This window comes from Tachypleus tridentatus, chromosome 2 (assembly GCF_004210375.1).
Source record: "Tachypleus tridentatus isolate NWPU-2018 chromosome 2, ASM421037v1, whole genome shotgun sequence".
In the NCBI taxonomy this organism is placed as follows: domain Eukaryota; kingdom Metazoa; phylum Arthropoda; class Merostomata; order Xiphosura; family Limulidae; genus Tachypleus; species Tachypleus tridentatus.
The window spans coordinates 102,777,438-102,790,590 of record NC_134826.1 but is presented as its reverse complement, the minus strand read 5'-3'; the positions used below and the strand labels follow the sequence as shown (position 1 = coordinate 102,790,590).

The 13,153-nt window shown below is 37.1% G+C and overlaps 1 protein-coding gene across 4 annotated transcripts in view; it reads left to right on the top strand.

Annotated features, from left to right (window-relative positions):
* LOC143244723 (clathrin heavy chain 1-like) overlaps nt 1–13,153 on the top strand; it is a 114,431-nt gene that overhangs the window by 24,424 nt on the left and 76,854 nt on the right. For 3 of the 4 annotated variants that reach the window (XM_076489878.1, XM_076489879.1, XM_076489880.1), the window contains 4 exons: nt 512–625; nt 10,607–10,780; nt 10,920–11,117; nt 11,294–11,494. In XM_076489878.1, the coding sequence (XP_076345993.1) occupies nt 512–625; nt 10,607–10,780; nt 10,920–11,117; nt 11,294–11,494 (687 nt within the window). Of the gene's footprint in view, nt 1–511; nt 626–9,928; nt 10,049–10,606; nt 10,781–10,919; nt 11,118–11,293; nt 11,495–13,153 lie in introns of those variants that run through there. The other variant, XM_076489881.1, reaches the window with a different exon arrangement.

Sequence of the window (13,153 nt, the reverse complement as noted above, 5' to 3'; positions counted from 1 at the left end):
ACAAAACAAATAAGAATAAACTAGCTGACTTGAATGCTGGTCCAAGAACATTATGTGGAATTTATCATCTTATGTATTGTACAGCATTTACAAAGAGAATTATCAGAGTAATAAGATTGCACTTTGAAACTGTGAAAATGTTTGTTATATGGTTTGGAGTGGATCCAATAAAGATCACTTGTGATTGTGTATTGGTCATGCTCCTGGAATGTATGGAATTTATCAGCATACCATATAGGCACATAAAGATACTTGTGTGCATGTTTATAAAATCTTAGTTTCCATTCAGCAAAAGTATTTATCAACCAATAAATACTATTTATCCACAAATGCTTAAATTTTAGTTTTTATTGAAGCAGAAAAATAAATGAAAAATATTCTGAATAACAAAGATTTCAAGTATTTTCATTGTTATGAACTTTTGTGCTTGTTAAGTATTAAGTTTTATTGACAATGATGAGCAGAAGAAGCTTTTATTTTTAATGATAATTATCCTTCAAAACTACCCTAGCTTCATATAATCGAAGTTGGTCAACCCCCAGCAGGAAATCAACCATATCCAAAGAAGGCAGTTGAGGTGTTTTTTCCACCAGAAGCTCAGAATGATTTCCCTGTAGCTATGCAAGTATGTATTGTCACTTCAAGAATTATCAGCTTGGTCTTTAGAGAAAATACTTTAAATGATTTTAAATATATTTAATGATGAGCTTCAGTTTTTTACATAAATATCTTCTCTTGTTTAGATAAAAATCTTTACACATTTTTGTCAAATTTTTAAGTCAAACAACACAATGACTGAAACATTTTGTTTTGACAGTCAGAAACAGAATAAAAGATTTAATATTCAGTATTGCATAGTTACTAGCATAACTCTATTGGGCATTCTCGAAATATGTAACATTAGCCAGCTCATTCATCAGATTCTTTTAATTTCAAGTTTAATCTTAATCAACTTAATCATAAAGACTTAATGGCCAGTTTTGATGTTATATCCCTCTTTACAGAAGTTCCAACTGCTGAAGCCTGCAAGATAGCCTTAGAACTCTATATCCAAGACCCTAACCCATCAATAGACATTCCCAGCAATCAATTAGCAACCCTCATAGAATTCACCACGATGAAGACAAACTTCATGTTCAACAACCACAACTATATACAAACAAATGGCCTAAGCATGGGCAACCCAGTATCACTAGTTCTAGCCAATATTTTTGTGACACAAGTTAAAACACAAGCAATTAACACAACATTAGATCCACCACTATACTGGTGCAGATATGTAGATGACACAATTACGGGATTCATGTCTACAGAACACACACTTAATTTTTTCGATCACATTAACTCTACATCCCAACCTTATCTTCACATGTGAACAGGAAGAAAGCAATCAAATATCATTTCTTAACCTCAAAATTACAAGAATCAATATGCAATTTAAAACAGAAATCCACTGAAAAATCGCTCATACTTGACTATACATTTCTTGTGACTCAGCACAAGAAACAAAACAAAAACTCAACGTACTAAGAAATCAAATAAACACAGCCTTAAAACTATGCTCACCAGATAAAATTAATGATGAATTAGACAAAATAAAACAATACTGTTGGTTTATATGAAAATTCACACTCTCAGTTTGAACCAAAAGTTCACTGTTTTAGGTTACAGTACTACTATAGTTTTTACTGCTGCCACTGAAACTCAATCTGCAGTTTCTCAGGCTCCAGGCTCCACTCTTTCTGCTGAAGAGGCTTTGGTTTTAGATTTTCCATGTATTAGAGTCCATCATGTGGCCTGTTGTAGCTCCTAACCAATGACCAGGTATACCATTTCCTGGAGAACCAGTTCAGAATGACAAGAGTTTGAATACCTTTTCCCACCTCTTTCCTTTGTCTTGTAACCTTATGTCACACCAATGGAAATTCCCAGACCTTTTTTTGCCTTCACTTGGTTTTTTCATTCTCTCCAGATATTGGGTTTCATACTGAACAGTTTACAGCACAATTACATTTGGGATCAGCATGCTTTGTGCCTATGAGTCGTATTAATTAACATATCATTCAGGTTTTTCTTTTCTGGACTCAGAATTTAAAGTGTTTGATTCAAGTTTGGGGATTTGACCCTTATACTACATTGAGATTTTCTCAGGCCCAATTTTACTGTCCATTTGACCCTCACTGTCCTCCTGCATTACTTCCCCTTTATTCATCTCCTATTTTAGGCTATCCACTGTTCTGAGGATTTTTCAGTGGATAGTCTCTCTATTGTCTCTACATTGATATGCTTATCTTTCCCTGTCCTTTCCATACAAACTTTTCTCCTCTGTTGTTGGGATTTCCTGGGTAAGGATGCATATTTATCTTATATGGACATGCCCATTCTTTACTTGCATGGCCTGTATGTGGCTCTACTTTTACAGTAGTTGGTGTTTGAAGATCTCCCTGACTCATTGAAGTCCATGCTTTCATTCCTATATCTTATCATCATCCTTTCTTCACTCTACTTGTTCCTCCCACTCAAAACTCAATGGCTAGCCATCAGGTAGCTCACTTGCAGAGCTCCCAGTTCAAACTACACAATCCATTTTGGCCTGGTTTGAACATGTTTGTCCATGTTTGCTCACCTGAGATCTTTTACCATAGATCCTTGGGTGATTCAAATGCTACCTAAAGGACTCTGCCTTTCTTTTCTCATACCATTTCTATTATTCATGCATCTCATTTCCCTCCTCTCCCCCCTCGGTGTGGATTCCTGAACTAGGTGAGGGGACCTCCCAGGGAAGGTTCTGTTCTTTCAGTTTACCTTCTTCTCTGGGATCTAAACATCCACCCATGTGTTTGCCGTGCATGGTGACTTGTGAAGGTGAGGAGAGGATCTTGGTTGTTGAGGGTCCAAACCTAACACACCACTTTGGCCTAGAATTCATGTAGATGGGGGTGGCTCTCTTGGGTCAATCAGCTGGTCCACTTGGGCTAGGGTTAACCAAGTACTAGCATTGGATGTTCTCAACAGGTGTTGTGGACATTGTATCATGCAGGTGTTTGGGTATAGTGCTCATGAAACCTTGGTGTTCCTGCAGTGTCCTTGTTTGACATTGTGGTGCATTCCATCATAGGGCTCCGTGGTGGGTGGGGTCAGTGGGCACTGAAATTTCCCTTTTTTTATTATGGATCCTCCAAATAAAAACTTAAATAAAATAGTGAAAAAACAGTCCATGGATAAATGACCACATCTTGAAGATTCTGAGCAGCAATCTTAAACATCTGTAACACCTGTTGTACCTCATTTTCTTATACTATGTTCTCTTTCACACAAAACTTTATGGCAGATGTCTCCCTTTTTCATTTAGAAGGGACTAGAGGGACTTGCTGGCTCTCCAAAATCAGTAAAGAAGCTTTCATCTGGTGATGTATTGGTGAAAACATCCACATCTCAACACAGTGAATTCCTCTTGCATTCAAAGGCAATTGGGGGAGATTACCTATTGAGATTACACTTGATACTACTTTGAATTCAGCACAATGAGTTATTGTTGAGAGGGATTTGAATAATGTCCCCAAGTCAGAGATTCTTGCTGGTTTCTCCACTCAAGGGAGTGTCTGCAGTGAGGCATTTCTCCACTCGCAAAGATGGAATTATGATGCTGACCAATGTCCTTGTTCTTACATTTACGTCACCATCAAGGCAGATTATCTTAATTGCAGGGTATGGCCATACGTTGCAAACCCTCTCTAATGTTTCCAGTGTCAGTGGTTCGGTCACTCAGAGACGTCATGTCATGGTTCCTTGGTGTGTGCTCGTTGCATTGGCAAGGACCATGATGCCTACGAGTGTTAAATGATCCCTCATTACATCAATTGCAATGGCTCTCACCCACCCTACTTTTGTTCTTACCCTAAATGGTTGGAAGAAAAGGAGATGCAGCACTTTAAAAAACGATTCATAACATTACTTATCTTGAGGCTTGAAAGATGCTGTTCACCACTTCATCTCAATGTATGCACTTCATTCCACAACTACAGTGGGAGTACAGACAAATCTCTCTGTGCCTCCAAAAGAATCATTGTAAAACCAGATGAAAAGTCTTTTGACCTCCATGATTAAAAAAGTTGAAGAATCAACTTCAACACCCATTTCTGCCCCTTACATACATTCCAACAAATCCAAAGATCCACTTCTTTTGGTTATGGATACAGGCATTTCCTCGGATATATCTTCTTCTCACACCCCAAGATGCAAAACGATCGTTCGTTCACGTCCTCATTTACTGGAATTTTTTTGCATCAGCAAAGACCTACCCAATCGACCTAGGGCAGGATCCATGGAGGTCGATAGACCTCCCACAAAATAAGGACAGTAAGGAAAAAAGATGTGATTGTAAACAAAAGGGTTCTCCACCTAATTTGCCTACACATCAATAAAAAATGGCCAAAAGTTTGGATATTAGGTTTAAATTCTAATATGGATGATATCAAAACACTGATTGCTTCCTACCGTCCTGTATGTCTTTCCTTAAAGGAAATGTTTCTGAAACCTGCTGATACAGTTCCCTTTCAACTGTTTTCTTTCTATAGAAATGACAGGCTATGTGGTGGACGAGTGCATGGAAGTGTGGTACTGTTGGTTGATCAGTATGTGCCCACTCTGTCTTTGCCACTCAACACACCCTTGGAGGCTGTATCCATCCATGTTTCCTTGGGTCATACCATCACTGTTCTCTCTACCTGTTGCCTGGAGGGACATATGATCAATCAGACCTTGATGCTCTCATTGAACAGTTGCTGTCTCCCTTTTTAATCCTGGGGAACTTTAATCATCATCATTCCCTCTGGGAAAGTGTTGATATTGATACTGGGGTCGTTCTCTGATCACAGCCTTTCTCTATTCAATACTGATGCTTCTACTTATTTTCATACACCTAGTCAGTCCTTTACTGCTATTGATCTCTCAGTTTGTTCTCCTTCATTATTCTCCCATTTTTCATGGATGGTTGACAATAATCTACGAAACAGTGATAATTTTCCTATAATTTTGAGAGAGACTGGCCATTGTTGATGCCACTCGATCCACATTCCCTGGTGGAAGCTGGTTCGTGCAAACTGCTCTTTCACTGCTCTTACAGAACTTGATCTTGCCATTGTCTATAAGCCATCAATAGATGACTGTGTGGCAGCAGTAACTGACTGTATTATACAAGCAGCTGCTCAATGTATTCCTAAAACCTCGACATGTTTTTGACTGTATCCTCGTCCGTGGTGGTGTCCTGCCTGCCACATGGCATGGAAGACTGAAAAACGGGTTTGGCAAACACTCCGTGGATATCCCACACTCTTGAACTACATCGCTTTCCAGCAGGCCAAGAAGGAATCTTGGATAAAGTTCACTACCAGCATATCTTCTACCACCTGTTTCAAAGTCATATGGGATAAGATTCAAAAGGTCAGTGGGCAATATAATTCTGTCCCTCTCTTAATCTTGCTCTCTGATGGCCAGGCTAGGTGAAAGCTTTTGCCATGTATTTAGCACTTCTGCTTCTTCCTTCACCTTTTTAGCCATCAAGACTGGGGCAGAGTGATCACCTCTTTCCTTTTGAGCTGATTATCTCTATAACTAAAATCGTTCCTTTATACTGGTGGAACTCAAACTGGTCCTTCATCGGTCTGGTAATACATATGTTGGACCTGATGATGGACACTATGACATGCTGTGCTATCTCTCTCCTGCTTCTCTTGATATTCTTCTAATCGTTTTTAACTGGATCTGGCAGGAGAATGTTTTTCCTGATGCCTGGTGCCAGGCTATTATATTACCTTTCTCTAAGCCTGGGAAAGATCCCAAGATTCCTTCAAACTACTGTCCAATTGCTTTGACGAGCTGTCTCTGTAAGACCACAGGGAGGATGGTTAATGCTCATCTTGTTTGGTTCCTGGAATCAAACAACCTCATTTTCCCCACCCAGTGTGGATTCCAACGACAGAACTCCACTGTGGACCACCTGATTCAATCATAGAAGCTTATCACAAACGACAACATCTTGTATCAATATTCTTTAACATTGAGAAGGTTTTATGATACAGCATGGAGGTATAGCATTTTATGAGACCTCCATGTACATGGGTTATGTGGCCATTTGCCCATATTTATTAAAAATTGTTTAATGGACAGGAGATTCTGAGTTCGTGTGAGTTCAACGCTTTCCTGTTATTTTCTACAGGAACTTGGAGTATCTTAGGGCTGTGTTCTGAGTGTCACACTTTTCAGTATAATTACTGAACAACTCCCTCTCACTGTTGCAAATGGGCATTATGTCGACAACTTCCACATCTTATGTCAGTTGTCGAATATGAGGTATATTGAGCAACAACCTTAGACTGCCCTCAATTGTTTACTGAAGTGGACCATAGCAAATGGCTTTAACTTCTCTTTTTAAAACAGTTTGCATGCACTTTTGCTGCCAATGGGATATTCATCCTGATCGTTGACTTTGTTTCGGTGAAATTATGCTGCCTGTGGTCTCTGAGACAAAGTTTTTGGGGCTTATCTTTGACCGTAAGCTGACCTTTATACCACATATCAGGCAGCTACGGGTCAAATGTACAAGAGCATTGAACATCCTCCATGTTCTCTCTTCTACCACTTGGGGAGCAGATCAATGTTTTATGATAAAGATATATTGTGTTTTTATTCGATTGAAACTCGACTATGGCTCACTGGTCTATGGCTCTGCCAGACCATTGGCAATAAAGATGCTGGACCACATTCATCATCAAGGACTTCAGCTTTGCTTTCTGCACTTCCCGTGTTCAGAGTGTATACATAGTCTCATGAACCTTGTTTGCACCTCTGCTGTTTGCAACTGTCTTTACTATATGTTTCGAAACTTTGTTCCATACCGAAGCATCTCACCTGGGGTTGTGTTTTCCTTCCTCAGTGGGCCACGCTTTTTTCAGAACAGATGATCTGCCTCTGCTCCTTCTGCACTAAATCAACCAACCTACCAGACTGATCATGTGGGTTGGATAGTTAAGTTGCAGAAGTCCTTTCTCATTCCAACCCATTAGCTCATCATTTCCTGTTTCAGTTAGGCCTGACCTTCTTGTCTCTTGTTGAAATTGTTGGAGCTATTAGCTTCAAGCTATTTCCTCTCTTATTGTCTTACTGTATGCAAGGTTCTATATCTTTTTGTTTCTTAGGCTTCCATGGATGCCCCCATTTCCCAATGTTATATTCACATTGCATTGATCATCAATGGGCAATGCATAATAAATAGAATCTTGTTTGGGATCCCCTGGACTCTGTTATCTTCTCCTTTCCTCTCTGCAAGTCAGTGTTAACAGATAACTCAACAGAGCAAACTCCACAGCTGGCATTTCTTTTCTACCTTCCTGTCTCAAATTGTATCTTTTTGCAGATACCTCTCTGACTGGTTTGAGGTCATTCATAGATTTCCAGGAGAATGCAGGTTATTGGTCTTTTGTAGAATTGGCTCTGCACATCAAACTTCTGGAGCTACTTTCTATTCATTGAGCTTTGGATCATTTCCTCCCTTTGACATGAGGCAAATTGTTTTGATCCATTCCAACAATCTTATCATTGTCTATTACATCAGTCAACAAGGGAGCACTTTTTCATGTATGCTTTGTTTTTGTACATTGTAACTTTTCTAATTTCATTTATATTAAATATATATACTGACATGTCATGTTCCTGGTGCTTTAAATCTTGTGGCTGATTGCTTGTCTTACTCCAACAAGATTTTTCCACAGATGATCCCTGGATCTACAAGTGATTTTCAATAGTTGTTCACCCAGTGGGGTACTCCACTTCTGGATGTATTTGCCACTCACCTCAATTCCAAACTACCCTTCTCATGGTTCCTAGTTTCACTTAATTTGGCTCTGGTTATTAAATGCCTTCAGTCAAAATTGTTCCAACATTATCTTTATTCCTATTTGCCTCCTACCCTGGGTTTTATCCCTCATCCAAACCACTTCATATCAAGTCTCTCACATATCCCATTTTTTGCATGCTCAGCTGTGATTTCTACTTCTTACCCTCCTTTAGTCATCCACTTTGTTACCACTTTCACTTTCTTGCTTCTTCAGCAATCTGAGTCATCTGTGTGACATTTGTCTGGTCCCTTTAGAGGCAGTTCAAGCTCTCCACATAGTAGCATTCCTTTTTTTCCATTATTTCAGTCTATTCTTCATTCTTATTGATTTATCAGAGAAAATGGAACACTTTTTATTGCTGGTCTTGTGCCATGGTTACTTTCTTTCCCATCCTAGTGTTCATCATGCCCATGAATTCTGTACTTGGTTGTTTGACAGTGGTTTGTATGTGTCTACCATTGCTGTTCATCAGACAGTTTTAACCAATTTCTTACATTTTTTAACTTCCATAGATTTTTTCTTCTTTTATCTCTCCCTTTTGTTTTGTTCATTTAATTCATTTCATCCACCTTATCCTAACCTCTTCCAGATTTGGACCTTAATGTTGTTTTTATGCCTTTATCCTACTTCCTTTTCAACCTTTGGCTACCTGTCCATCATACCACTTGTCCTTAAAAACTTAATTTTGCTCCTTTTTGCTGTGTTTATCATCAGTAAGATATCTTCACCTTCAAAGTTCCTTGTATATCTGTATCCAGATTGTATTTGTTGTTTTTCATAGTAAGTTAGCACCTTGTGAAAGCAAAATTGCTCTCACTCTTGTATACTTCTCTTATGCTTCTCTTATTTATTCCTATTCAAATCCACTTTGTCTTCTCTGTCTTGTTCAAGCACTCTGATATTTTGTTGTACACATGACCACCTTCCAAAGCTCCCATTCCCACCTCTTTTTTTTCAGTGGATCTCTTCCTCTACATGAGACGATTACCTGATAACACTTACAAGTTGGATTTACCAACTTCTCTGGTTGGCTTATTCTTCCTTATCTCCCAATTCTTGTCACATGTTTTAGTTATCCTCATATCAGATATACTAATCCTTAAATCTGTACTGTATGACGTTAAGGTCTGTAACACTTGCTGTTTAGATGGGGTGTTTTGCAAGACTTCTAGAGGTTTCCTTCTGGAGTTTTGCTTCATAAATAAAATCTGTACCAGATTATACCAACTTGTGGACTATCATGAATAAAGTAGTGTTGTGATAGCTGACTGTCCCTCCAACTCTGGTTGAAAAAATTGGAACTGGCCTGCTTTTCAAAATAGGATTTTGTAGATATCCATTGCACTTTCTCTGGTGTTGTATTCCTCTGGACTTTCCACTCTGATATTCCTCCCATTGAGCTCTTGCCAGTTACAAGCTCCTAACTTTTGAGATGGTGGACAATGGAGGCATCCATCTGAAGATGCCAATTCTACACATATGAGAATAGGGAGGTAGTGTGTACTCTTTCTTCTGTGGACTGGGTGTATAGTTACTGATGCTGCCTGGATTTGAACTGGATGAATCCACTACAAACAGTTCACTCCCCTATTCTGGGATCTCTCATTTTACTGCTGCCCAGATGTCAGTTCCCAGGTGGTCTGTTGGATTAAAGCAGGACTAGACAACATCACTCCACACGTGTGGCTTGCAGGGACCCTCCTCCCACTACTACCACATATTTTATCCCCTTTTTTGTCATTGCCCAGATGTCATGTTCCAGTATGGCCTGTTGTTGGTTGTGTATTGTGTCTGCACATATGTATACTGTCTTGATTTTTGAAATGGAGCTGCAGTTTCCCTTCTGATTATGGAGCTTAAGGTGATGATGATGGGGACCCTCTTCTTACTGTGGCCTGCATTTTCTTTTCCAATGTCACCAGGTTTTGGAGTGTATTTGACCCACTGAATAAGGTCTGACATGCTCTAGTCACTCTACATCATCTGGTATATTCAAGTATGCATTGGATATGTATCCTTTACACATGATTTAGTGAGGTATCTTCACAAATGAAGAATAGTATACCTGATACAGATGTGGTGTGGTCTCCCAGGGGTGTGTCCCTCTACATTGAAGTTTCACACTCCATGGTCTCTCTTCAGTTTTCAAAAGGGTGACTATTTAGTTTTCAGTGTAGGAAACTTATAACATTAGTAATGAGTAAACTGGTTTTTTTTCTATTAACTTTTTAATTGTGTGCTATTAAATTTATCTATTATATAAGGTATATCACTTTCTATGTATATGAAAATAGATCACTGGTGATAAAATTAGTTTGTCCCAAACATCTGAAGATTATTAAATATGTTTTCGTATTTTCCATTTATTCTCATTTTGTAAATAGTATTCTTTTTTCAATCAAGTGAATTGGTTGTTTAGCTTAATTTAGTGAAAACATTATGCAGAGCTGTGGTCAGGCTACATATGGTTACCATTACAAATTATTTTTTGTTTTATGTAGAGAATTAAAATTTTATTTTTAAAAATTCATTATTATTTTAAAAGTATCAGAACAGTTTTCATTTATGTTAGTAATATTCTGTCACCAAGGTTTTCTGGTATGTTTATATGTTTTGCCCAAAAGGGATATTGGGAAAAATGCTCTTATAATATTAAGTTTCTGTCAGTTTTTGATATTACCCATGAATTTCAAAAACATTTATTGCTTCAGGTTAGTCCTAAACACAGTGTGATCTATCTCATCACTAAATATGGCTATGTCCACCTCTATGATATTGAAAGTGGTATATGCATTTACATGAACCGAATCAGTGCAGACACAATCTTTGTGACAGCCCCTCATGAACCATCATCTGGAATCATTGGAGTTAATAGAAAGGGACAGGTATGGTTTCTCTATTTTGAAAGTTTTGGCTTTTTTGTGTGTGTAAGTTTGTTTTTTCAATGCACTGTATCTTCAGTTAGTGTTCCAAATGAAGATATATTTTATTAATAAAACTAAATGTTTGTCTTTTGTCTTAAAGGTCTTGTCTGTGAGTGTGGATGAAGAAAGCATTATTCCATACATCACAAATGTCTTACAAAACCCTGACCTTGCATTGCATATGGCTGTCAGGAACAACCTTGCTGGGGCTGAAGACTTGTTTGTGAAAAAGTTCAATACATTGTTTCAGAATGGACAGTATTCAGAAGCTGCAAAGGTTGCTGCTAATGCTCCAAAGGTAGGGTTAACTTTATAGAATCATAAAGTTACTGTGTAGGAATTTATTGTTGTTGTTTTTTTTATTGCATGGACAACTACAATATCTACAAGTGTGTATTGTGAAAGATTATATACAGTAAATTGATGGTTTTTCATCCAGCCAGAAGTCTACAGACTGTTTTGATTGATCCCTAGGGTATCCTTCGTACTCCGCAAACAATCCAACGTTTCCAGCAAGTCCCTACCCAAGCAGGACAGACATCGCCTCTCCTCCAGTATTTTGGAATCCTGCTGGACCAGGGTCAGTTGAACAAGTTTGAATCATTGGAGCTATGTCGACCAGTTTTACAACAAGGAAGGAAGCAACTCCTGGAGAAATGGCTAAAAGATGACAAAGTACATTAGAATTTCTACTTCTTTAGCCATCTTGCTATGGGCATCCTTTTGTATACATACCATTAAGTGTTTCTGAATTGCATTTAAAATTTAATTATCTCTCTTGTCATCATACACAGATAACAGACGTAAAAAGATCACTAATAATCCAAATTTTAACTTTATATAATCTTTTAAGTTCTTAATTTTAGAAAGCAACATATAAACGAAAATCTTAACTTTTTTCAACTATGCTCCCTTGGTATTCCCTCTTCTTAATTTATTTATTACCCCTCAAAGAAATATGAAATTCAACAGAAATTACTCATTATAATGTTGTCAATGTTCAGGCAAGTATAGTTTTACAGCCTTCAATATTATTTGATTACAGAGCTGTAAAATAGAAAATCAGACCCAAATTGCCACAGCCATCTGTCACATCATCTTTTACAGAAATTGTCATTAGTCCTCTCTGACTTTTAGTACTGTATTATTTATAACCAATAGAAAGCCACCAAAGTTTTAATCTATCAAAAGACAAATTATGTTGTTTTGTGTACAGAGAATTGTTTGTTTCACTTCCAGTTCAAACTTTATTTTCATGGGTAACACATGGACAAGCTTACCTGAATTTGGAACTGCTCTTGTCGCACAATCAGAAAGCTAGAAAAATTGTGATAGGTGTAGTACAATGTATGTTTTTTTACATGTTACTATTCTGTGTTCTTGGTGTATTATTTAATTAAATAAAACATTTATTATAGTAGTGCTATTGGTATAAAAAGGTAGGCTTAAGTTTCATCAACAGTCAGCAGCAAAAAAACAACAACCCAGGTATGCACTATATTTCTTGTTTTTCATATGTTTTGTTTATTTATTATTATAAAAGTAACTGAAATGTAAGTATTATAAACTTTTTGAGTTAGATTAGGTTAACTAAAGATTTATTAAAAAAATTTCACAGGGTAAATTTGCAAGTAGCTTGTGTATTCAATAAGTTAATGTGATTTACAAATTTTATAGCACAAATATCAGTTAGTCCCAGATCAAATGGCTGTAAAATAATACAATTTAACTATAAACAGATGTATACTACATAGTTTCATGTTTCAATCTGAAGTCATTCTAGAGAAAAAAGGGGTAGTTTAGATTTATTTCAAATTGTTTTTCTGGTGGTTGTGAGAATAGAGAAAATAACAGATCAAATATAAAGTTTTACAGAGAAAAAAAGTTTGAAATTTATTTAAAAGTTTTAGAGATAACAGAAACAAGATATGAGATTTTTTTTCTATAAAGAAAGGTATTTTTAATCCTAACATGAAAACCACTTTGCTCTTAGAGCAGTTGACACTTTAGTGAAGATATTTCATTAAAAAAATTGATTTTTTTTATATACAACTGACTCTCAATGCTTACTGAAAACATACAAAACTTCATGAAGATGCCCAAAACATGTTAGAAGCTATAACCTGGAAACTCTATAAAGATCAATTCAGGCTCAGTTTTTCAGATTGGATCTATTAAGCCCATAGTGAGAGAAGTTAAGCAGCTTCTAAAATCATGTTTTTTTAATTTTGTAGTTGGCTTATAATTTTGTTTGTTTTGCATATATTTTATGAAATTCAAATGTCTTCTTATTTGTTCAGATGGTTATTGCTACTAATCTTGTGAATTTTTTTC